The sequence below is a fragment of the Aquarana catesbeiana genome, linkage group LG02 (assembly GCF_042186555.1).
Source record: "Aquarana catesbeiana isolate 2022-GZ linkage group LG02, ASM4218655v1, whole genome shotgun sequence".
NCBI classification, from domain to species: Eukaryota; Metazoa; Chordata; class Amphibia; order Anura; family Ranidae; genus Aquarana; species Aquarana catesbeiana.
The window spans coordinates 805095125-805121658 of record NC_133325.1 but is presented as its reverse complement, the minus strand read 5'-3'; the positions used below and the strand labels follow the sequence as shown (position 1 = coordinate 805121658).

Sequence of the window (26534 nt, the reverse complement as noted above, 5' to 3'; positions counted from 1 at the left end):
CGCTCATCCGTGTCTTTATGGACCTTGCTTTGTGCACTGGTGCGCATTCATCTTGGAACAGGAAGGGGCCATCCCCAAACTGTTCCCACAAAGTTGGGAGCATGAAATTGTCCAAAATGTCTTGGTATGCTGACGCCTTAAGAGTTCACTGGAACTAAGGGGCTAAGCCCAACCATTGAAAAACAACCCCCCACACCACAACCCCCCCCTCCCCCAACACCATAATCCCCCCCTCCACCCACACTATAACCCCCCCCCTCCACCAAATGATTTGGACCAGTGCACAAAGCAAGGTCTATAAAGACATGGATGAGCGAGTTTAGGGTGGAGGAACTTGACTGGCCTGCACAGAGTCCTGACCTCAACCCCATAGAACACCTTTGGGATGAATTAGAATGGAGACTGGGAGCCAGGCCTTCTCGTCCAACATCAGTGCCTAACCTCACAAATACTCTTCTGGAAGAACGGTCAAACATTCCCATAGACACCCTCCTAAACCTTGTGGACGGCCTTCCCAGAAGAGTTAAAGCTGTTATATGGACTAAGACTGGGATATCATTAAAGGTCATGTGTGTGTAAAGGCCAGCGTCCCAATACTTTTGGTAATATATATATATATATAAATGTTCACCTTGTGTAAATGTACATCTGTACAGTAGAAGATCATTGGGTGAACAGATTGTCCATTATGACTAAACCCGATCCAGTGTGTGTGGGGGGTTGTTAGGTAGCTCATACATGAGTGTTTTTTTTTCATTCAACCAGTGGGATGGATGAAAAAAACTGACTTGATATCCCCATCCACACACTTGGTGTAGACGGGGGAATCCTCCCGCTGAGCGATTGTATTCTGACAGCGGAAAGACTTCCTCGTCGTCAGAATACACTGATCAGTGCTATTAGTAGAAGAAGACAATCCGTAACGCCATACATGCTCTTAAATATCTTCAAATGTATTGGTACTCTATAAAAGACACTTGTAGTACAAGATGAATATTCGCTTTCCTAACACTGAACTGCCTCTCTGCTGACCAGGTGCTCGGGTCTGTTACCTGTCGCCTGATTGGCTGAAATGACAGGCGCTGTGATTGGACGCCAGGTGTCCAATCATAACAGTGGACGGGAGAAGACATCAAGGAGCGTGGAGGACACCACCGCCGTGACCCGCTGCCCCACCAAGATAGGTAAGTGCCGGAAGGGCAGGGGGCACACTGGCAGAATTTGATGGGCACAGTGGCAGCAATTGATGGGCACACTGGCAGCAATTGATGGGCACACTGGCAGCAATTGATGGGCACACTGGCAGCAATTGATGGGCACAGTGGCAGCAATTGATGGGCACAGTGGAGTACCAATAAATTTGAAGATATTTAAGAGCATGTATAGAGTTGTGGATCCTCTTCTACTACCAATTGTGTTTTTTAGCTCTGCAACCGTTTCTCGTGCACATGACAGCTCGAGAGGATGTGGTCACATTCCAGGGTAGTAGCACCATATTCTCACATTATATCTTGATCAACGCTGCCGGCTATAGCCTTCACTGCCGATCGAGCAACAAAAAAAAAAAAGACAGGGAAGCTGTACAGAAGAGAAATGGTAGATCAACTTCTGTACAACCTCCCTGCCCATAAATAGAATGAAATTTGGCTGGACCCTGCTGAACTGGCCTAATTTCGATCCATGTATGGCCACCTTTAGACTTTGATCCTCAGGGGATGAAAACTCCTTAGTGTGAATAATCTTTAAAGCTGGGCATACGAGTCTTTTTTTTTTGTTTGTTCAACCGCCCGCCGCAGTTGTACTACGGCAAGTTGGCTCCCCTGCGCGAATCGCCGTCATTGTACGTCGGGCGTGTACACAGCGATTTGTGGGCTCACTCGCCGCCGGAGGCCCATTCATGAGCAGGGGAGCCAAACAGCGGGTCCAGTGGACTCAATCGCTCCAGAGACAGGCAGAACGGGGATCTGTCAGTGTAAACAAACAGATCCCTATTCTGTCAGGGGAGGAGAGACAGATTGTCTGTTCCTAGTAAGTAGGAACAGCGATCTCTCTCCTCCTCCAGGCAGCCCAGCCCCCATACAGTTAGCAAAACCTCCCAGGGAACACATTTAACCCCTTGATCGCCCCTAGTGTTAACTCCTTCCCTGCCAGTGACATTTATACAGTAATCAGAGGCTATTTTTAGCACTGATCGCTGTATACATGTCACTGGTCCCAAAAAAGTGTAAAAAGTGTCCAATCTGTCACAATGTCGCAGTCCCACTAAAAATCGCAGATCACCGCCATTACTAGTAAAAAAAAAATAATAATAAAAATGCCAAAAATCTATTCCATAATTTGTAGACGATATAACTTTTATGCAAACCAATCAAGATACTCTTATTGCGATTTTTTTTTTACCAAAACTATGTAGAAGAATACATATCGGCCTAAACTGAGGGGAATTTTTTTTTTCACTTTTTTAGGGATATTTATTATAGCAAAAAATATAAAAATATTGTTTTTTTCTTCAAAATTGACGCTTTTTTTTTTGTTTATAGCGCAAAAAATAAAAACCGTAGAGGTGATCAAATACCTCCAAAAGAAAGCGCTATTTGTGGAGGAAAAAAAGGACGTCAATTTTGTTTGGGTACAATGTCGCACGCCCGCGCAATTGTCAGCTAAGGCGACGCAGTGCCGAATCGCAAAAAAAATGCCCTGGTCATTAGGGCCAAATCTTCCTGGGCTGAAGTGGTTAAACCAGCAGGTTGAGTGAAAGAAGAAGACTTAAAGTGGAGTTCCACCCACTTTTACAACTCTTCAGCATCCCTCACTAAACTGTGCACTGTAAACAAATTGGATATTTTTTTTTATTTTTTTCTCAGCACCTCCTGTATATCTGCTGTATTCATTTTTCACTTCCTCCTCCCTGGCCGCGGCCCATCGCATCATTTCTTGTTTGCAATGCCTTCTGGGAAGGGGCGGCAACTTCCTCTGACACTGCCGTTGCTATGGAAACCTGACCTGAAACCTATTACGCTGCTTGTGCTGCACTGAGCATGTGCGAGATCTGCAAGGATGAGATCCAGGAAGAAATACAGCCTGGCTTCAGATGCCCACACTTAAGATGGCCACGGCCTGCTGTAAGTTTATAAAATAACAAACTACTGCTATAAAACTAACAAAACAGACCTTAGTTTACAGACTAACTTTACTAGAATACATTGAGCTTGTGTATTATAGGGGTATTTTTATTTAAAAAGTATAAATACGACCGGAACACCACTTTAACTCCTTTGTCTACACATTCAATATGGATGTGGGAATCCTCCCTCTGCATTATTGCATTCTGACAGCTGAGAGACTTCCCCACCATCAGAATACAATGAAAAGCAGCACCTATTATAGCCAATGCTGCTTAAGAGAAAAATTTCCAACAGGCTGGTTGCACACAAGCCGATTAATAGATCTGTTAGTGTACAACCGGCCTGCCCACACATGGATCAAAATTCTGCTGAACCAGACACATTTAAACCATGTATGGCCGGCTCAAAGTGGTTCTAAAGGTTGAAGGTTTTTTACCTGCAGGTAAGGTATTAGGGGGGCTGCTCCACCCACAGCCCCCCTAAGGCTGGATTCACACCTATGCATTTTTAGTGCTTTTTGCATTTTGCAGATTTGCACTACAGTCCATTCACCATGGTTTCCTATGGAACACTTTCTGTAGTGCAAATCTGCAAAATGCAAAAAGCACTAAAAATGCATAGGTGTGAATCCAGCCTAATACCTTACCTGAGCCCTCTCTCAAGTCAGTGATGTGCACAGGACACTTGGCTGTCCCGGGTCTCTCTCTCTTTATTGTCTGAGACACAGAAGCTGGACCCATTGGCTCCCATTGCTGTCAATCACAGCCAGTGAGCCAATGAGGCGAGAGCTGAGGGTGGGGCCGAGCTGCAGCGCTATGTGTCCTATGGATTCAAAGAGTGGGACTCAGGAGTGAGCACGCACCAGTGCCCCCATAGCAGGCGACTTGCTATTGGGGGCACTGATCGAGAGGGAGGAGCCAGGAGCGCCAGCGGGGGACCCGAGAAGAAGAGGATCAGGGCTGCTCTGTGTACAGAATGTAGGCAAGTATGGCATTTGTTTTTTTTAACTATGCCTTTAATATCACTTCAGGTCATTCCAAAATCTGTCCGACCCTTCCTGTAGAACCTCTACATCTTCACATCTCCACCTTGTTTATGTGGTTTCATCACATTCAGTATTCCAAGGAAATGGGAGATCAGCATTTAGAGAGGTTTAAATAAATCCAAAAAATCTTTATAATCTCACCTGTAATATGATCTTCATAGTAGACTGTGGTATGACTTCTCCTCCTGGATGAAATATAAAGTCAGTTATATAGTTAGTCAGGTTGAAAAAAGACACTAGTCCATCTAGTTCAACCATAAAAGAACAAACTCTGATGATGGCTTACTAATAAAATGGTTACAGATGTTATCACATTCCCTATTTTATTTTGACCAGTTAAAGGAGTTGTAAAGTCTCGAGGTTTTTCACCTTAATGCATTAAGGTGGAAAACCTTCTGTAGTGCAGCAGTGCCCCAGAGCCCCCCTTTTCTTTACCTAAACCCGGTCTTTCCAGTGACGAGAACGAGCCGCTCCAGCTGCTGTCTCAGGTCCTCATTGGATAGATTGATAGCAGCAGCAGCCATTGGCTCCAGCTGCTGTCAATCAAATCCAGTGACATGGGAAGTTGGGGAGGGGGGCGGGGTCGAGTGCTGCTGTCTGTGTCAATGAACGCAGCATCAGGACACGGGAGCGCGCCCCCACAGGTACCCCCTTGGAATTCAGGTGGCCGAGGTGGCACTCGATGTGGGGAGGAGCCAGGAGCACCGCTGGGGGACCCCAGAAGAGGAGGATTGGGGCCACTCTGTGCAAAACCATTACACAGAGGAGGTAAGTTTATAACATATTTGTTATTTTAAAAACTTTAGGCAGGAGAACAAATTTTCGTCTTCCAGCTGTGGGCCTAATATTTGGCCAACTCTAATCAGAGAAATATATTAAAGAAATATTTTTTGTTACATTGTAATTAGCTACATTGACTCTGCTACACAGACAACCTACAGCAGGTCCTACCGGAGGGTGTGCAACCAGCTGGAAGGATTATACGACATACATAGGACAGAGTTTCTCAACCAGGGATCCATTGAATTCGAGGGTTCCTCCATAGGTTGCTAAGGGTTCCTTGAGCAATGAGCCTAGCAGATAAGTTCCCACTGACACCATTGATCGTTTTAGCTAAACTAGATTGACAAAAGTATTGGGACACCTGCCTTTACACCAGGGGTGCCCAACTGGTGGCCCGCGGCGCCCTCCGATGTGGCCCGCCATGTCTTGCTCTGAGATGGTGGGTCAGCAAGCCCAGATCGCGGGGTTTCCGACCCGCCATCTCTGAGCATTAGTGCGAAGAAGGGAGCCGCCGCTAGAGGAAGCAGAACCAATACTTCCTGTATAGCGCCGGCTCCTTCACAGGCGGAGTGATACCAAATGTACACCGCCTGTGACAGGAATCATCGGCTCTGCTCTCTACTGCAGCTGCATGCTTCTGTCACATTTATGCTCCGGGATGGTGAGTTGGGACACAGGAACAGCAGCCACCAGAATCAGTACCAGTACCGGCCAGCAGTACCAGTACCAACCAAGAGTACCAGTACCAACCAGCAGTACCAGTACCAGCACCAACCAGCAGTACCAGTACCAGCCAGTAGTACCAGTCATCAGTAGCAGTACCCGCCAGCAGTACCAGTACACACCATCTGTACCAGTCATCAGTACCAGCCAGCAGTATAAACCAGCAGTACCAGCACCAACCAGAAGTACTCGCCAGCAGTACCAGTACCCACCATCCGTACCAGTCATCAGTACCAGCCAGCAGTATAAACCAGCAGTACCATTACCAGTATCAGCCACCAGTATCAGTACCAGCCAGCAGTACCAGTACTCGCCAGCAGTATCAGTACCTGCCAGCAGTACCAGTCATCAGTACCAGCCAGCAATACCAGTACCCACCAGCCGTACTAGCCAGAATTACCAGTCAGCAGTACCCACCAGCAGTACCAGTACCAGCCAGCAGTACCAGTACCTGCCAGCAGTACTAGCCAGCAGTACCAGTCAGCAGTACCAGTATCAGCCAACTGTACCCACCAGCAGTACCAGCCAGCAGTACCCACCAGCAGTACCCACCAGCAGTACCAGCCAGCTGCAGGAATCCTGAGGAAGAAGTGAAGATTGAGGTCAGTTGAGGAGCAGGTAAACCGATGTGCATCAGTGTGAAAGCAGCCTTAGGCCCTTTTCACATGATTGGTCCGATCGGGTCCACCTGTCTGTTTTTCAGGTGGACTCAAACGGACTCTCCATTCACCTCCATAGAGCGGCAGATGTAAACGGACTCGTGTCCGTTTACACCCGCCTATCTGCAATCCGATCTGCTTAAAAAAACAGAAGGGGATCTGCCCTCTTCTGTCTGGGTGGAACGGAGGGCCCTTAGGATAGAGCGGGTTGCATCCTTGTCCGCTCTACATATGCAGAATGGACACAGACCTGCCATCCTCCCTTTGCGCTCGTTGTGGCCCACAACCGGTTACCAGGTCGATAAAGTGGTCCTTGCGCCTCAAAAGGTTGGGTACCCCTACCTTAAGAGTTCCCTTCACTGGAACTAAGGGGCCCAGCACAACCCCTGAAAAACAACACCACACCAAAATCCCCCCTCCGCAAAACTTTACACTTGGCACAATGCAGTCAGGCAAATACCGTTCTTCTGGCAACCGCCAAACCCAGACACATTTATCGGATTGCCAGATAGAGAAGCGTGATTCGTCACTCCAGAAAACACGTCTCCACTGCTTTAGAGTCCAGTGGCTGCGTGTTTTACACCTCTGCATCCGAAGCTTTGCATTGCACTTGGTGATGTAAGGTTTGGATGCAGCTGCTCAGCAGAGGCAGCTCTCTAATTTGGCAAATTAGGTGGCCACCTAAGGTCACGCACTCACAGGGGCCTCGCGGTCGCCTAATTTGCCTCTGCTCGATCACTGGACTGACCAACAGGCTCCAGGTGCCATCTGTAAAAGCCGTGCGGGCAGCCATAGGGCACACCAGGCAAGCCGCAAGTCCATGTTAGCTGCTCCTTCAGCCCACGCCGCTCACCTGGCCTCGCTGCATCTGGCCGGCTGCCTATTCGGGTCAGGAGTCAGGCCAGGCGGTGGAAACTATCCCTGCCCTATGATTGCGAAGGGGAAGAAGGTGGAAGGTGGATGGATCTTTCCATATTCCTCCTGCAGCCTCTGAATGACCGCTTTCCTCTGCGGGCATTCATTGGCTGCAAAAAGAATATGGAAAGATCAATTCCTCCATGTGCAGCTGTCCCCGCCACTCCTCCTATCCAGGCGCACAGGAGGGCGGCACGGCCGGGCACTCACTTTCTCTCTGGGCGGTCGGCCAGGCTGCAGCAGGCGCTGGGATGGGATCCATCCACCGGAGCTCCTCCTATCCAACTTCTTTTACTGCCCCTGTGCTCCCTGGTTCCTCACATTTCTCCCTGCATACCCCTCTGCTCCATGGCTCCCCCAGTGCTCTCTGGTCCCCCGTGCTCCCTGGCTCCTCCATGCTCCCTGGTACCCCACTGTGCTGTCCAGTTCCCCCCCACTGCTCCCCATGCTCTCCCCCCCACTGTGCTATCCAGTCCCCCGTCCCCCCTGTGCTCCCCCACAGTGATCTCTGGTCCTCTCTGTGCTCCCTGGCTCCCCCATGCTCCCCCCCCTGTGCTGTCTATTCCCCCCCCACTGCTCCCCAGCTCCCCCCTCAGTGCTCTCTGGTCCCCTCTGTTCTCCCTGGCTCTCCCCCCATTGTGCTGTCCATTAACCCCCCACTGCTCACCACCTCCCCCCAGTGCTCTGTGCTCCCTGGCTTCCCCATACTGATATCCCCCCCAACAGTGCTCTCTGGTCCTCCCTGTCTCCCCCATACTCTCCCCCCCCAGTGCTCTCTGACCCCCTGTGCTCCCTGTCTCCCCAACAGTGCTATCCAGCACCCCAGAGCTCTCTGCTCCCCCCGTGCTCCCTAACCCATCCCAGTTCTACCTGCACCCTCAGTGCTCTCTGCCCCCTGTGCTGTCCAGTCCTCCCCCCAGTGCTCTCTGCCCCCCCCCGTGCTCCCTGGCTCCCCCTGTGCTTTTAACTTCCCCCATGCTCTCCAGCTCCCCCCCACAGTGCTCCTCAGCTTCCCCTTGTGCTTTCCAGCCCCCACTTTTCTCCCTGGCTCCCCCCCATGCTCTCCACCCCACTATGCTATCCAGCTCCCCCCAGTGCTTTCCAACTCCCCCCACCCCCCCTGTGCTCCCTGGCTCCCCCCCATGCTCTCCACCACACTGTGCTATCCAGCTCCCCCAGTGCTCTCCACCCCCCACCCTCCTTATGCTCTCCTGCCCCTGCCCCAGTACTCTCTGGCCCCTGAGCTCTTCATCACCTCCCCGTGCTCTCTGCCCCTGCCAGGCCCTCCATTCCCGCCAGTGCACCCCCCTAGTGCTCTCCAGCTCCCCCAGTGCTCTCCGCCACCCCTGTTCTCTTTTCTGGCCCCCTCACCCCCCCGGGCAGCTCTGCTAGGTTCCCCCCTCTTTTCCTTATGGCTGCTGCGGGGGGTCTCTCAGGCCGGGGAGCGGGGAAGGGACTGCTCACTCAATTTTTTTTCCCAGTCCGGGCCTGGAAGGCAAGTTGAGCAGCGAGGCTTGCAAGGACTGGAGGAGATCAGCGGTGGATTCTGAAGGATATCTTCTTTAATCCTGAAGACGGTCAGACAGCACACGATATCCCTCGGAGGGTCAGAGTCTCTGCCTCGCGGTCTAAGGGCTCTGTGAATTCGCTCCATAACGATGGGTGTTTGGCGGGGTTGATCAAGGATTTGGTTGAACAGCTCCATCACCATCGGTAGCACGAGGTCAGTGATCAACGGATTCGGGGAGGCCTCCTACTCTCAGGTTGTGACGCCATCCTTGGTTGTCCAGGTCCTCCACGTGTCTCTGGAGGTCCTGAAGCTGTAAGGTATGTGTGTCAACTTTAAGGTTAACTTGGCTGAGTATTGTGTGTTGTTGTGCGGCAGTGCCTTCTACTTCATGTACTCTGCCCTCTATTGCATGGATTTCATGGCGTAGGTCCGTGATGGCCGCAAACATGATATCCATTATGGTTATCACACAAGCGGATGCATTTTCTTTATACTCGCCGAGCATGTCATGTCAACGTACATTCTATCCAGACCTTTAATAACGCTACACCTCCAGATATCTTACTCTGTCTGTTATACATGACATGCCCAGACTGTTGCCCCCTAGCTCCATCATCAGAGTTGCCCCCCCCCCCCTAATACTTGCAAACCTACATGAGGAAAACAGGAACTGCAATGCCTACATAGATATGCTCAAATGACAGACTACAAGTGACTTTAGGCCAGTGGTTCTCAACTCCAGTCCTCAGGACCCACCAACAGGCCAGGTTTGCAAGATAGCTGAAATACATCACAGGTGATATCACTTGCTGCTCAGTGATTGCAGTATTCTAGTCTGCAACTCTCCAAGGTAATACTTAAAATCTGGCCTGTTGGTGGGTCCCGAGGACTGGAGTTGAGAACCACTGCTTTAGGCTCTCCTAGGTTCCTTTCATTCTTCTTCACATTTCATTTTTCAATCTCTGGTTGCTCGCTACTTTAGAGTTGTTAAGATTTATCTTTTAATTTTGTTGTCATGTTGACATTTTACTATTTCTGTTCACAAAGCTGATCTCCTGTGCTTAGGTATTACAGACATGCATTTGAGAAGTTATGTAACTGCCTAACCTGCACTCGACCTACATAGATGACTCCCTTTGCACCCACTCACTGGCAGACCAAGACTCAAATCCTACGGGTTTTTCTTGTTTGCTTTTTTTTTTTTAATTTTTTTTTTATTTCCCCTGACACCTTTATCTCCCATACTGGCTACCTGGCAAATGACCCCCTTATGCGGATCCCAAGGCTCTTGTCACAAAGGCATTTAATCCCACTACCCAAGTCTACACACGCCCTAGGAAGCAATTTGCTCCCTACCCGAACACACGCCCTAAATGTCTATCCGTCTGTCGGCTCATCACATCGACTCCTCTTCGAACGACAAACCACTTCCCACACAGTGATAATCTCCTGTGCTAACTCCAAAAACACAGCGACCTACTTTTTATTCCACTGACCTTTTTCGGCTATTCCGCACTTGCGGATTATACCTTACTTGGACAAGTAAGACGGTTCTCACCTGTCGCCGGAATATACCGTGACCCATCCCATATCCGCCCACTTGATCCCCTTTACCCTCCTCCCCGACTCGCAGCAACTGACTCTACTCCTCTAAAACACATACCAATTATCCTAATCCTCTACCTTTGGCTCTTTGCACAAATCTCATCTCCCTCATCTCTACCACAGCTCTCGAGCCCTTCATAACCTTAGACCGAGGGGCCCTTGTTACTTCACTAACAATGGCCCCTACAAATAATACTGCTGACAAGCTCCCTATCAAGATCATCTCGCTAAACGCGAGAGGACTTAACATACCAGAATGACGCTCCCAACTCCTCCTCACTATGCAACGCAACAAAGCGGACATTATATTTCTACAAGAAACGCATTTCCGCACTGACGCGACACCAAATCTACAAAACCAATACTACCCTACTACGTTTCATGCAACTTCCCAAACCTCCAAATCAAAGGGCGTTTCAATACTTCTAGCGAAGCATTGCCCCTTCTACCTCACAGACACATTAGCTGACGTAGAAGGCCGTTACCTCTTCCTTAAGGGGTTGCTTTTTGGCAGAAAAATTACACTAGCAAATATCTATGCATACTACATGACTCTTGGCGCTTTCTAAACCCCAGCGGCAGAGACTACACCTTTTTCTCTGCACCCCACAATAAATATTCCAGGATCGATTACCTGTTCATATCACAAAATGACCTAACTATCCTCCAACACACGTCCATTGACCCCATGTTTCTATCCGATCACAACCCTATTTCAATGACCACAGCATTCCCAGAAATACACCCTCACCCACAATCCTGGAAATTGGACCCCTCCTTGCTCACAGACACGTCAGTGATGGTGGAAGTCGAACTCCACATTAAACAGTACTTTGCAGAGAACAAACCCATTGACACTTCCCCTCTTATTACCTGGGAAGCCCACAAATGCGTAATAAGGGGTATCCTAATAGCGGCCGCAACCAAGCGACATAGAGAAAAAAGAAAACACTTTCTGGGCCTTTTAGACCGAATAAAGACATTAGAAAGCGCACACAAATGTTCTCAAGCACTAGACACCTTACAACCCCTTTTACAATCTAGAAACGAACTACTAGAACTGCTAGGCAAGCAAATCAAACGTAAATACATCCTCTCCCAATGCGTCTTCGACAAATATAGTAACAAAGCTGGACGACTACTAGCGAGAGCCTTACAGGCCAAAAAACGACTACGACAGTACACTCCCTAACAGATTCCAGAGGTCATAAGCTAACCGCCACCCCAGACATAGCCGAACAATTTGTCACCTACTACTCGCAACTGTATAACTTACCACCCACCGGCCCACCCACAGAAGTGGACTCGATAAAACAAGCAATCAGGGACTTCTTGAAGCAATACAGCCCCACTCCGATCTCAGACTCCTTAGCCCAACACCTAAATAACCCCTTAACTACTGGGGAAGCAGACATCGTGCTGAAAGAAATGAAACCAGGCAAAAGCCCAGGCCCCGACAGATTGACAACAGGCTACTACAAATCATACGCTAATCTACTTACCCCCTTTTTAATTTCGGCTTTTAACTCTTTTGCATCACCTACTAAACCCCCACGGGACCTACTCGCGCCATACATAGCAGTGATTCCAAAACAAGGAAAAGACCCCTCTGTAGTCACAAATTATAGACCTATTTCACTGTTGAACGTTGACCTCAAATGGTATGCCAAAATGCTTGCTAACCGACTGCTCCCTTTACTTCCCCAATTGGTCGATTTGGACCAAGTCGGCTTCATCCCAGGCAGAGAAGCGAGGGACAATACGCTTAAGGCTCTTAACTTTCACCACTGGCTCACGACTCAGCATCGACAAGGATTTCTACTTTCCCTTGACGCAGAAAAAGGCATTCGATATAGTGGCCTGGGACTACATGTCGGAAGCCCTTCCAATCTTGGGCCTCCCCCCACGTATGCTACAATTCCTACTTGCACTCTATGCTAATCCCACTGCCAGAGTCCGAGTAAATGGCCACCTATCGAATGCCTTTACAATCTCTAATGGGACTCGCCAAGGTTGTCCACTTTCCCCGATAATCTTTGTTCTCACCCTAGAACCACTTCTAAGATGTCTAAGAGCGAACCCTGATATAAAAGGGATAGATATCAACAATCATAACTACAAAATAGCAGCGTACGCGAATGACATCCTCCTCTTTCTTACTGAACCTCTCACCACACTCCCGAACCTACTTAAAGACTTCAATACTTTCAAATATCTAACAAACCTCCAAATCAACTTCATGAAATCTGATGCCCTTAATGTCACACTACCCCCTGACATATGTACACAATGCCGAACTAACTTTCCATTTAAATGGAACAACCACTCCATTACATACTTGGGTATTCAATTACCTTCTTCCCTAGCTGATCTGTATTCTACAAACCATCTCCCACTTATACAAAACATAGTAAAAGATCTGAAAAAATGGTGCACAGGGCTTTTCTCCTGGTTCGGTAGAGCCACATAATTAAAATGAACGTCCTACCCAGACTCTTGTACCTGCTGCAAACAGTCCCAATTAAGCTCCCACCTGCTGTCTTTACAACGTACCGAAGAGCCTGACTTTGTCTGGGGCAAACTACGCCCTAGAATAAGTTATACCAGACTCACCATCCCCAAACTCAAAGGAGGCATTGGTCTCCCAGACCTCCGCAAATACCAACAAGCCTGCCATTTAATGAGAGCTATTGACTGGAACATACACCACAAAACCAAAGCGTGGGTCCACCTAGAACATTCTCTATCATTTATTCCACTCTCCCAAATCCCCTGGATTGTGCCAAACCGAATTCCTCCCACCTGTAAAAACCACCCGCTCATTCACCCAACACTGACTTCCTTTCGTATTGCTTGTACTACATCTAAAATCTCTTCCGTTCCAGGCCCAATGACTCCAATTAGACATAACCCGGACTTTGATCCAGGTACATCCCTTCCTTCTTAATGGACATTTGGCCTCACGCAACCATTCGCGCTGAACACTTCTTTGCAAATGACCACCTTATCTCCCACACTGATCTAGCAGCTAAAATGACTTCTGGCACATTCCCCTTTTGGACATATATCCAAATTAGACATTTTTTTGATAAAACCAAACCAAAACCTGAATGGTCAAGACAACTTACCCCCTTTGAATCTCTCTGTCTATGCTCTGAACCCCTAAAACACTTGATCTACTGCACCTACACGCTTCTATTCTCAGAACAATGCCCCAAACTTAATTGGGCCAGTCACAAATGGGAAAAAGAACTCACCCTTGATCTAACAGACCAGGAATGGGAAAAAATCTACATGTGCATGCACAAGGGAACAGTGAACCTACACGCACAAGAAAATGCTTTTAAAATATTTTCGAGATGGTACAAAACCCCCCTGAGGCTACACCACATTTACCCCTCCCTCTCCCCACTTTGCTGGAGATGTGGGACTGACATTGGCTCACTTCTACACATCTGGTGGGCATGCCCTAACATACAACCCTTTTGGAAAGAGGTCCACCGACTTATCAATCAAATAACCACCTACACCTTATGCCGTGTACACACGGTCGGACTTTTCAGCTACAAAAGTCTGACAGCCTGTCCGACAGACTTTCGACAGACTTTTGGCGGACTTTCAACAGACTTTCTAATGACTGGACTTGCCTACACACGATCACACCAAAGTCCGACGGATTCGTACGTGATGACGCACACCGGACTAAATTAAGGAAGTTGATAACCAGTAGCCAATAGCTGCTCTAGCGTAATTTTTTGTCTGTCGGACTAGCATACAGACCAGCGGATTTCTGGGCGGAGTTACGACGTAAAGATTTGAAGCATGTTCCAAATCTAAAGTCCGTCAGATTTGCGGCTGGAAAAGTCCGCTGAAGGTCCGCTGAAGCCCACACACGATTGGATTGTTCGCCAGATTTGGTCCATTGGCGTCCGTCAGACAAGTCCGGTCGAAAAGTCCGACCGTGTGTACGCGGCATAAGAATACTCGCCAGAGCAATTTCTGCTACATCACTCTAACATATCGACTAAAAATGATGTACGATCCTTGGCAATGCATATGGTCAATGCTGCTAAGATGTGCATCCCAGCAAAATGGCGCTCCTCAGAACCACCATCTACAGCGGATTGGTTCAAACGAGTGCAAAAAAACGCAGACATGGAGGAACTGATACATCAGGCGCACGACACGTCCTCTAAATTCTGTAAATTGTGGTCTTGCTGGTTACATTTCACCTCGACAGATGAATATCAACACTCCGTCACATGATTGCTCACTGAGAGCACTGGTAGAGAAAAGAATCGCCTGAGGAAACCCATTCCTGACGCCCCTTCTCCTAACCACCTCCCCTCGCACATGCCCCTACCTGAAATACCCCCTCATACACAACCTCCACCTCGACAACATCCTGACACACTTTCCCGAGGCTCTCGGACATACGTGGCCTTCCCCCCCCTCACCACCCCACTTTCCCACTCATATTTTCCACTCGACATTCATGCATACTGGGTTCTCACAAACGCCCTAAGACGTCAGATCCATCATTTCAATGACTATGCCTATCATATATGACTGACAACTGATAGTACATCAACATGATCATCCACTAGAACTGCAATATCTAATGACACACGCAATGAATTAGGTATGGCGTAAAGGTTTCATGCCTACATGTGATTGTATCTGCTGTGCCTTCTTTATACTATGCCTGGCTGCTGCGCCCGCAACTTCGCATTATATGGTTTTGTTCTGTTCTACATACTTTTCAATAAAAACTTTTGGAACAAAAAAAAAAAAGTGTAAAATGTTACATTTAAAATAAAGACTGAAGGAATTAAAGGGGTTGTAAAGGTTTGTGTTTTGTATCCTATGCATTAAGGTGAAAGAACACCTGGCCATGACGGCCCCCCGAGTCCCCCCCTATTTACTTACCTGAGCCCGTTCACCTGCTGTGCGCGTCCCCCGGCACCCTCTTCCACACTGAGTCTCGGTGTTGATTGGATAGATTGATAGCAGCGCAGCCATTGGCTCCCGCTGCTGTCAATCACATCCAATGACGCGGGGGCGGGACCGAGTCATACACTCTGTGTCTACAGACGCAGCGTATATGACAGGGAGCGCACCCGCAAGCTAACCCCCTCAGGATAGAGCTTCCCAGAGGAGGGGGGGTAGCTATTGTGGGGAGGAGCCGCCGAGGGACCCCAGAAGACAAGGATCGGGGGCCACTCTGTGCAAAACGAGCTGCACAGTGGAGGTAAGTATAACATGTTTGTTATTTAAAAAAAAAAAATAATGAACCTTTAGTACCACTTTAACTACCTAATTTTCTAAAGCTGTACATCATTGCCCATATGTTCTTCCTCATTTAATGTTTATGTTCATTTGTTCTCCTGGTTAAGATGGGGCTGTTCGTTGACCCGTCTCGATGTTTATTTACAATCTACATAATGACTGTGCTATTGTACTGGACATTTCTAAAACTCAAATATACATTTTTGGAAATAAAGAAATTAGGACTGAAAAATATAATAAAACATAAAGGGAAAAAAAAAAAAAGAAGATCAACTTTTGCCAGTCTTAATATTAGAGTCAAGGTTGGGGTCAAAGGTCAAGGTCAAAGGTCACAGTCAGCATTTTTTTTTTTTAAATTAATGTCAGTGTCAGTGTCAGTGTGTTTTAGGCAGGATACAAAAAAATGCAAAATGTCCACTATTGTTTCTGGGCTGTAATACGGGTACAAACAACAAATAACACACACATGTTTCTGGGCTATAATACGGGTACAAACAACAAATAACACACACGTTTCTGGGCTATAATACGGGTACAAACAACAAATAACACACACATGTTTCTGGGCTATAATACGGGTACAAACAACAAATAACACACACATGTTTCTGGGCTATAATACGGGTACAAACAACAAATAACACACACATGTTTCTGGGCTATAATACGGGTACAAACAACAAATAACACACACATGTTTCTGGGCTATAATACGGGTACAAACAACAAATAACACACACATGTTTCTGGGCTATAATACGGGTACAAACAACAAATAACACACACATGTTTCTGGGCTATAATACGGGTACAAACAACAAATAACACACACATGTTTCTGGGCTGTAATAAGAAGTGGTTAAGAAAGGTTAAACACAGTTTCACTCCTATTAAGGGACTGTGAGTTCCTGTATGTAAGGGGCTGTTACTGAACTGACAAGGAGTCTGTCAGTTCCAACAGGAGTGGAGCAGCAGATGTGTGCAGGAGGAAAGCTGAAGAGGAGTCTGTATACAGGAAGTTGTCCCTCAAGTTGTTGATACCGCCAAGTGGGCATCCCATAAACTCCCTGCAGACGGCTTCTACAAAAATTTGTGAAAGAATGGATCACTCTCAGAAGCTCAGTGAATTCAAGCGCGATAGGTGGCCACCTGTGCAATAAGGCCATCCGTGAAATTTCCTTGCTACAAAATATTCCACGGCAGTGGCGGCCCGTGCATTGTGGGTGCATGGGTGCCGCCCCCCCGCCCCTCAAACACTCACACCGCCCTCCCTATCCATGTGCCCAGCCCCTTTCAGGAATGCCGGACACATGAATTACTATGGCGGGGATAAGCAGAGGGTGTATTTTGAAGCACGTGATTAGAGCCAGAAGCTCTAATAGGCTTCAGAATAGGGTGGGCTCCGGCGCAGAGCACTGCGTCCCGGTTCCACCCTGTTGTGTGATGGAAGCGAAAATTATTTTGGCTATTTTCACACTCTAACGTTCCCCCCGCCAATCAAGAGGCAGGTCAGTGAGACCTGTCTCCCGATTGGCCAAAGCGTCAGGCAATCCCATGAATAAGTTGGAATAACGAAACATGTCAGGGTGTGGCTGTACGGCAACCATTTGTGACGAGTGACGTGTGATGTTCTGCTGTGTCGAGCGAGCGAGTGGAGGGTGAGAGTCAAAAGCTGCATCCCGTGTCCGCCGTGACCACAGTATACCGCTACAGCTCCGTTATAGGAGTGTTCCCTGATTGTTTTTACTAAATTGAAGTGATGTGAGTGTAATAGTTGAGGATTTCTTTGTTTATTTTAATAAATGATTTTACGGTATCACGCTATTGGAGGCACTTTTTCATTTCATGTTTACATGTGGGAACATCATCTTCTTCTGTTGAGAACTGCTGGAATTTTAAAAGTGCAATTAACCCAGGTGGGTTTAAACAGCATTTACGCCGAGCATGAGAGTGCCAGGCAAATTTTTTTGGTGAGTGCGTTTTCAAAGGGAGTGGATCACAATCACAATCGGTGTGGGGGAAGGAAGTTTAGAGGTGTATAAGAAGATTATTCAAAAAGAATTCCTAAAAAATTTTATTTTTTTTTAATTTTTTTTTCTTAATTATTTTATGTCTTCATATGCGACTTATTTCACATACCTGTTAACAATTGACATTTATGATGTAACATTTTTATTCCATGTTAAAAAATTTCTTATAAATTTTGGGTATTTGTAATACCCACTTTTTTTGTACCTTATAATCCTTCGCCTTTTCTATACAATAAACTTTATTGTGAAAAAAAAAGAAGATTATTCACCAATTTAATTATGTGAAACACATCACTTTGCATGGACTTTATTTTCTCATTTTACTTTTGTATTCTTTTCTTATTAATACACAAAGTATTTAATATTTTGGATGCAAAGTTTCATGTAGCTATTTATAGTTTCAACTTCTATGGTGTTATTGAAAAATTAGATTTGTTGTCACTTTACTTTTGTGAACACAGCGCCACTATTTTTTCACTTAAAATACGCTTCAATTCAATTTTCAATATAAGGGGCAGCTTTAGGGTATATCACACATGTACAGTCAGGTCCATAAATATTGGGACATCAACACAATTCTAATCTTTTTGGCTCTATACAACACCACAATGGATTTGAAATGAAACAAACAAGATGTGCTTTATCTGCAGACTTTCAGAAGCCATCATTAGGCTGAAAAAACAAAACAAACCCATCAGAGAGATAGCAAAAACATTAGGTGTGGCCAAATCAACTGTTTGGAACATCCTTAAAAAGAAAGAACGCACCGGTGAGCTCAGCAACACCAAAAGACCCGGAAGTCCACGGAAAACAACTGTGGTGGATGAACGAAGAATTCTTTCCCTGGTGAAGAAAACACCCTTCACAACAGTTGGCCAGATGAAGAACACTCTCCAGGAGGTAGGTGTATGTGTGTCAAAGTCAACAATCAAGAGAAGACTTCACCAGAGTGAATACAGAGGGTTCACCACAAGATGTAAACCATTGGTGAGCCTCAAAAACAGGAAATCCAGATTAGAGTTTGCCAAACAACATCTAAAAAAGCCTTCACAGTTCTGGAACAACATCCTATGGACAGATGAGACCAAGATCAACTTGTACCAGAGTGATGGGAAGAGAAGAGTATGGAGAAGGAAAGGAACTGCTCATGATCCAAAGCATACCACCTCATCAGTGAAGCATGGTGGTGGTAGTGTCATGGCGTGGGCATGTATGGCTGCCAATGGAACTGGTTCTCTTGTATTTATTGATGATGTGACTGCTGACAAAAGCAGCAGGATGAATTCTGAAGTGTTTCGGACAATATTATCTGCTCATATTCAGCAAAATGCTTCAGAACTCATTGAATGGCGCTTCACAGTGCAGATGGACAATGACCCGAAGCATACTGCGAAAGCAACCAAAGAGTTTTTTAAGGGAAAGAAGTGGAATGTTATGCAATGGCCAAGTCAATCACCTGACCTGAATCCAATTGAGCATGCATTTCACTTGCTGAAGACAAAACTGAAGGGGAAATGCCCCAAGAACAAGCAGGAACTGAAGACAGTTGCAGTAGAGGCCTGGCAGAGCATCACCAGGGATGAAACCCAACGTCTGGTGATGTCTATGCGTTCCAGACTTCAGGCTGTAATTGACTGCAAAGGATTTGCAACCAAGTATCAAAAAGTGAAAGTTTGATGGATGATTGTTAATCTGTCCCATTACTTTTGGTCCTTTAAAAAGTGGGAGGCACATGTACAAACTGTTGTAATTCCTACACCGTTCACCTGATTTGGATGTAAATACCCTCAAATTAAAGCTGAAAGTCTGCAGTTAAAGCACATCTTGTTCGTTCGATGTCCCAAAATTTATGGACCTGACTGTATATGAGCGCAGTGGTGGGACATTAGGTTCAGGTGCGTGGAACTTGCTGACCGTCATTTTAATCCTATTGGATGCCTAGCTTTGGAGGAACAGGAAGGAGACACGCGGCTGCAGGAGTAGCAGACACCGGAGCCGCTGCCCGCATCTCATCCCAGGAGAGGAGGAGAGGACACCACAGTACGCCAGCCCTAGATTGGGTAGGTGCCACAATGGAGGGGGGTTAATGTCAGTGTCACACCGCGGTCCGCGCACGCGGGCATGTGTGGCTGGTGTGTGTCACGTCGCAATCTTCCCAAATCTTCCGTTCTGTCAGAGCCGCCCCCCAAAGAAAAATCCACCAGTCGCCACTGTTCCACAGTCAACTATTAGTGGTATTATAACAAAGTGGAAGCAACTGGGAGCAACAGCAATGAAGTGGTAGGCCACATAAAATGACAGAGTGGGGTCAGTACATGCTGAAGCTCACAGTGTGCAGAAGTCAATAGCTACAGACCTCCAAACTTCCTGTGGCCTTCAGATTAGCACAACAACACTGCATAGAGAGCTTCATGGAATGGGTTTCTATGGCCGAGCAGCTGTATCCAAACCTTCCATCACCAAGTGCAATGCAAAGATTTTTGTAAAGCACACCACCACTGGACTCTAGAGTAGTGGAGACATGTTCTCTGGAGTGACGAATCACAATCTCTGTCTGGCAATCCGATGGACGTGTCTGGGTTTGGCAGTTCCAGGAGAATGGTATTTGCCTGACTGCATTGTGCCAAGTGTAAAGTTTGGTAGAGGGGGGATTATGGTGTGGGGGTTGTTTTTCAGGGGTTGGGCTTAGTCCCTTAGTTACAGTGAAGGGAACTCTTAAGGCGTCAGTGTACCAAGACATTTTGGACAATTTCATGCTCCCAACTTTGTGGGAACAGTTTGGGGATGTCCCCTTCATGACTACCCACCAGTGCACAAAGCAAGGTCCATAAAGACAAGGATGAGCGAGTTTGGGGTGGAGGAACTTGACTGGCCTGTACAGAGTCCTGATCTCAACCCCATAGAACACCTTTGGGATGAGATAGAGTGGAGACTGTGAGCCAGGCCTTCTCGTCCAACATCAGTGTCTGACCTCACAAATGCACTTCTGGAAGAATGGTCAAACATTCCCATTGACACACTTCTAAACCTTGTGGACGGCCTTCCCAGAAGAGTTGAAGCTGTTATAGCTGCAAAGGTGGGCCAACTCAATATTGAACCCTACGGACTAAGACTGACATACCATTAAAGTTCATGTGTGTGTAAAGGCAGGCATCGCAATACTTTTGGTAATATAGTGTAAATATACATGATCCGTCGCAGAGGTGCCACCCTGTAGCAGTAAACCTATATATTTACACAAGGAGCCATCCTTTCAATATTCCCAACATTGTTCAATGCCAGACCTGACAGCAGGCTGAGTGGATCAATCATCCCTGGTTCAATCTGAGACCCTGCACTGTCCCTGCCTCCCTCTGGGATTGGGCAAGACCGCGGCTCCCCCTACTCCCTTCCTCCACAGATGCATCTTTCTTCCTAACCTGTAGCCACATCCGTACTTTTTCCTAATACTGTCAAGGAAAAGGAGGGAGGAGAAAGCAGGAGGATAGGCATGCCCTGTGGTTTTGCAGCCGTTAGCTGCGGGCTTCCCGATCCCTCCCTGCACACCTGCACTGTACAAGTTCCGACACTTCTTCACTTCAAGTGCTCAGGGCTCAGGTGAGCTCCCTGCCCCAGGGGGCACTACTTTTCTACAGCATCCCAACTTCATCCCCCAGCCAACAATTGTCCTCTGGAGACATGTGGGCATCACCAGATGGGGGTGTATGGCGTGAGTGTGGGGGATGGGGTGCGAGGTGAGTGTGGACACTCACCTCTCTTTCTCTTCTCCCCCTCCCTCTCCTCCCTCCTCTCTCCCCTTCTTCCATTTCTCTACTTTTCCATGTCCCCATGCAGAGACTCTGCATAGCCACCAGAGACCCCACACAGCCACCACAGGCTCTGCATAGCCACCAGAGACCCCACATAGCCACCACAGACTCTGCATAGCCACCAGAGACCCCACACAGCCACCACAGACTCTGCATAGCCACCAGAGACCCCACATAGCCACCACAGGCTCTGCATAGCCACCAGAGACCCCCAACACAGCCACCACAGACTCTGCATAGCCACCAGAGACCCCACACAGACACCAGAGATTCTGCATAGCCACCAGAGACCCCACACAGCCACCACAGACTCTGCATAGCCACCAGAGACCCCACATAGCCACCACAGGCTCTGCATAGCCACCAGAGACCCCCAACACAGCCACCACAGACTCTGCATAGCCACCAGAGACCCCACACTGACACCAGAGATTCTGCATAGCCACCAGAGACCCCACACAGCCACCAGAGACTCTGCATACCCACCAGAGACCCCACACAGCCACCAGAGAGTCTGCATAGCCACCAGAGACCCCACACAGCCACCACAGACTCTGCATAGCCACCAGAGACCCCACACAACCACCAGAGATTCTGCATAGCCACCAGAGACCCCACACAGCCACCACAGACTCTGCATAGCCACTAGAGACCCCACACAGCCACCAGAGACCCCACACAGCCACCAGAGATTCTGCATAGCCACCAGAGACCCCACACAGCCACCAGAGACCCCACACAGCCAGCACAGGCTCTGCATAGCCACCAGAGACCCCACACAGACACCACAGACTCTGCATAGCAACCAGAGACCCCACACAGACACCAGAGATTCTGCATAGCCACCGGAGACCCCACACAGCCACAACAGACTCTGCATAGCCACCAGAGACCCCACAGCCACCACAGACTCTGCATAGCCACCAGAGACCCCACACAGCCACCATAGACTCTGCATAGCAACCAGAGACCCCACACAGACACCAGAGATTCTGCATAGCCACCAGAGACCCCACACAGCCACCACAGACTCTGCATAGCCACCAGAGACCCCACACAGACACCACAGACTCTGCATAGCCACCAGAGACCCCACACAGCCACCAGGAATCTGAGTGAACGTAAGAATGTTCCTTACATTGGTGATCAGTGGGAAGAATGATCCTTACATTGGTGATCAGTGATAAGAATGACCCTTACATTGATGATCAGTGGAAAGAATGTTCCTTACATTGGTGATCAGTGGGAAGAATGCTCCTTACATTGGTGATCAGTAAGAAGAATGTTCCTTACATTGGTGATCAGTGGGAAGAATGTTCCTTACATTGGTGATCAGTGAGAAGAATGTTCCTTACATTGGTGATCAGTGGGAAGAATGCTCCTTACATTGGTGATCAGTAAGAAGAATGGTCCTTACATTGGTGATCAGTGGGAAGAATGTTCCTTACATTGGTGATCAGTGGGAAGAATGTTCCTTACATTGGTGATCAGTGGGAAGAATGTTCCTTACATTGGTGATCAGTGAGAAGAATGTTCCTTACATTGGTGATCAGTGAGAAGAATGTTCCTTACATTGGTGATCAGTGAGAAGAATGTTCCTTACATTGGTGATCAGTGAGAAGAATGTTCCTTACATTGGTGATCAGTGGGAAGAATGTTCCTTACATTGTTGATCAGTGAGAAGAATGTCCTTTACGTTGGTGATCAGTGGGAAGAATGTCCCTTACATTGGTGATCAGTGGGAAGAATGCTCCTTACATTGGTGATCAGTGAGAAGAATGTTCCTTACATTGGTGATCAGTGAGAAGAATGTTCCTTACATTGGTGATCAGTGAGAAGATTGTTCCTTACATTGGTGATCAATGGGAAGAATGTTCCTTACATTGGTGATCAGTGAGAAGAATGTTCCTTACATTGGTGATCAGTGGGAAGAATGTTCCTTACATTGGTGATCAGTGGGAAGAATGTCCCTTACATTGGTGATCAGTGAGAAGAATGTTCCTTACATTGTTGATCATTGAGAAGAATGTCCTTTACGTTGGTGATCAGTGGGAAGAATGTCCTTTACGTTGGTGATCAGTGGGAAGAATGTTCCTTACATTGGTGATCAGTGGGAAGAATGTTCCTTACATTGTTGATCAGTGAGAAGAATGTCCTTTACGTTGGTAATCAGTGGGAAGAATGTCCCTTACATTGGTGATCAGTGAGAAGAATGTTCCTTACATTGGTGATCAGTGGGAAGAATGTTCCTTACATTGGTGATCAGTGGGAAGAATGTTCCTTACATTGGTGATCAGTGAGAAGAATGCTCCTTACATTGGTGATCAGTGGGAAGAATGTTCCTTACATTGGTGATCAGTGAGAAGAATGTCCCTTACATTGGTGATTAGTGAGAAGAATGTTCCTTACATTGTTGATCATTGAGAAGAATGTCCTTTACGTTGGTGATCAGTGGGAAGAATGTCCTTTACGTTGGTGATCAGTGGGAAGAATGTTCCTTACATTGGTGATCAGTGGGAAGAATGTTCCTTACATTGGTGATCAGTGAGAAGAATGTCCTTTACGTTGGTGATCAGTGAGAAGAATGTTCCTTACATTGGTGATCAGTGTGAAGAATGTTCCTTACATTGGTGATCAGTGAGAAGAATGCTCCTTACATTGGTGATCAGTGTGAAGAATGTTCCTTACATTGGTGATCAGTGAGAAGAATGCTCCTTACATTGGTGATCAGTGAGAAGAATGTCCCTTACATTGGTGATCAGTGAGAAGAATGTTCCTTACATTGGTGATCAGTGAGAAGAATGCTGCTTACACATGTGGTCATTGTGAAGAATTACCCCTTTACACACAGCTAAAAAGATCAATGGTGTCAGTGGGAACTTATCTGTAAGGCTTGTTGCTCAAGGAACCCTTATGCCCCGTACACACGAGCGGATTTTCCGTCAGAAAAATCTTGGATGGTTTTTCCGACAGAATTCCGCTCAAGCTTGCCTTGCATACACACGGTCACACAAAAGTTCACTGAACTTTCGACCGTCAAGAATGCGGTGACGTACAACACTACAACAAGCTGAGAAAATGAAGTTTAATGCTTTCAAGCATGCGTAGAATTGTTTCCGAGCATGCGTAGGAATTTTGCGCATTGGAACTGCTACAGACGATTGGAATTTCCTATCGGAACTTTTTCCGACCGAAAAATTCAGAACATGCTCTCAATCTTTTGCTGGCTGGATTTTGGCCAGCAAAAGTCCGATGGAGCATACGCACGGTTGCATTTTCCGACCGAAAGCTCTCATCAGTCTTTTGCTGGCCGAATTTCCGATTGTGTGTACGATTAGCAACCTCTGGAGAAACTTTGGTTGAGTAACCCTTATATAGACTATAGAAAATAGGTGGAAAACACTGTGCTGTACTCTCTGTATTTCCCAGTGAAGCTAAATACAGAGAAAAAAATATATACAAACAGGGGGTTCATTTACTAAAGGCAAATAGGCTGTGCTCTTTGCAAGGGCATTGTCTCCAGAGCTTAGTAAGTGAGAGGAAGCTGTGCTGACTTCTATCATTTCAATCATTTGCGAGCAAAAATGCTTGTTTGTTTTTTTCTTCTTTGAATGTGTTTGGGTATTCTTTGCAAAGTGAATATTTACCTCATTTATTGAGCTTTGGAGCAAATACCCTTGCAGAGCTCAGTCTATTTGCCTTTAGTAAATGAACCTCAATGTAACAAAAAAATGAGTTCTATTTGTGTGCTGTGGTCTCTGTATTTCCCAGTGATGGTACTTGAAGTGATTGTAGCCGTATTATTGCAATTGTTACAGAGAAAATTGAGTACTGTCCGTGATACTTTTGTTATTTGCACTAACATATGATTTTTCATGGACGAGCTTTCGGGGTGTGTCCCCTTCAAGCAGTACTGATTCACAAAAGTTTTAGCAGAAGGTAAAATGTTAAAACACAACAAAAAAAAAAAAAATTCTGAGGGAAAGGAAAAAGAAAAACAAACACACACAAGTTAATAGTATGGCAATGGTAATAAAAATATCAGCTAATGAGATAAGAAACAGGGAAAGCTATGGAGGGGGGGGGGAGATCACAGCCACAGAGGGGGTCATAAAACTGTAGTTTAGTGGGTGAGGAAACCCCATACTATTGATTTGCTAAAACGTTTGTGAATCAGTACTGCTTGGACCTTGAAGTCCATGAAAAATGATATGTTAGTGCAAATAAAAAAAGTATCACGGACAGTACTCAATTTTCCCAGTGATGGTAAAAACACAACACAAAATGCAAAAAAAAGAAAAACAATGTAACATAAAATTAGTTAAGTTCATGTGTTGAATCTACTCACCAATTTGTGTGGAGGTCTTTAAATATTCCAGTGTAACTAAATTTTTCGCTACAGTTCAGAGATTTATAGGCTTACAAAGTTAGGTTTCACTTTTCTCATAAAGCATTTGCAGTCTTCTCTGTTTCTGAGAAATCACATGACGTGCTCCAGAGTTATTTTTTTCCATGCAGTGTCCTAGTGTGCAGATTACCACAGCCTGCGAACAGTGGTTAAAGAGGTTGTAAACCCTGTTACACCACTTGTACACAGGTAAGCCTAGAATAAGGCTTACCTGTAGGCAAGGCTGCTATTAGAAATCACGGGGCCCCATAAAGCCTCCCCTCCGCCCCAAAAAATAAAATTTTCACTAAAATCATTATTACCAGACAAAAACATAACAGAGAACCTGTGTGAATTAGCCCTTTTTTGATAGTTTTTTACATTTTTGAAAAAAAATATATAATTTTTTTTTTAAATGTTTACATTTTTTAAATTATTTTACTTTACAATTTTTAAAAATTATTCATTACAATGTTTAATAATCATCCACTTCAATACCGGCCACTTTCCCCCCTTCCTGCCCAGGACAATTTTCAGCTTTCAGCGCTGTCGCATTCTGAATGACATTTGCGCGGTCATGCTACACTGTAACCAAACTACATTTTTATCATTTTCTTTCCACAAATAGAGATTTCTTTTGGTGGTATTTGATCA

General features: G+C 46.5%; 1 protein-coding gene across 1 annotated transcript in view; it reads right to left on the bottom strand.

Moving 5' to 3' along the window:
* The window catches only part of LOC141129489 (V-set domain containing T-cell activation inhibitor 1-like), a 103986-nt gene extending 77970 nt beyond the window's left edge, over positions 1 to 26016 (bottom strand). The window contains exons 1-2 of the mRNA XM_073617544.1: positions 25842 to 26016; positions 4312 to 4355 (exon numbers count right to left, since the gene is read on the bottom strand). Coding sequence (XP_073473645.1) covers positions 4312 to 4329 — 18 coding nt within the window. The 5' untranslated portion in view covers positions 4330 to 4355; positions 25842 to 26016. The remainder of the gene's footprint in view (positions 1 to 4311; positions 4356 to 25841) is intronic.
* Between the last annotated feature and the right edge of the window lie 518 nt (positions 26017 to 26534).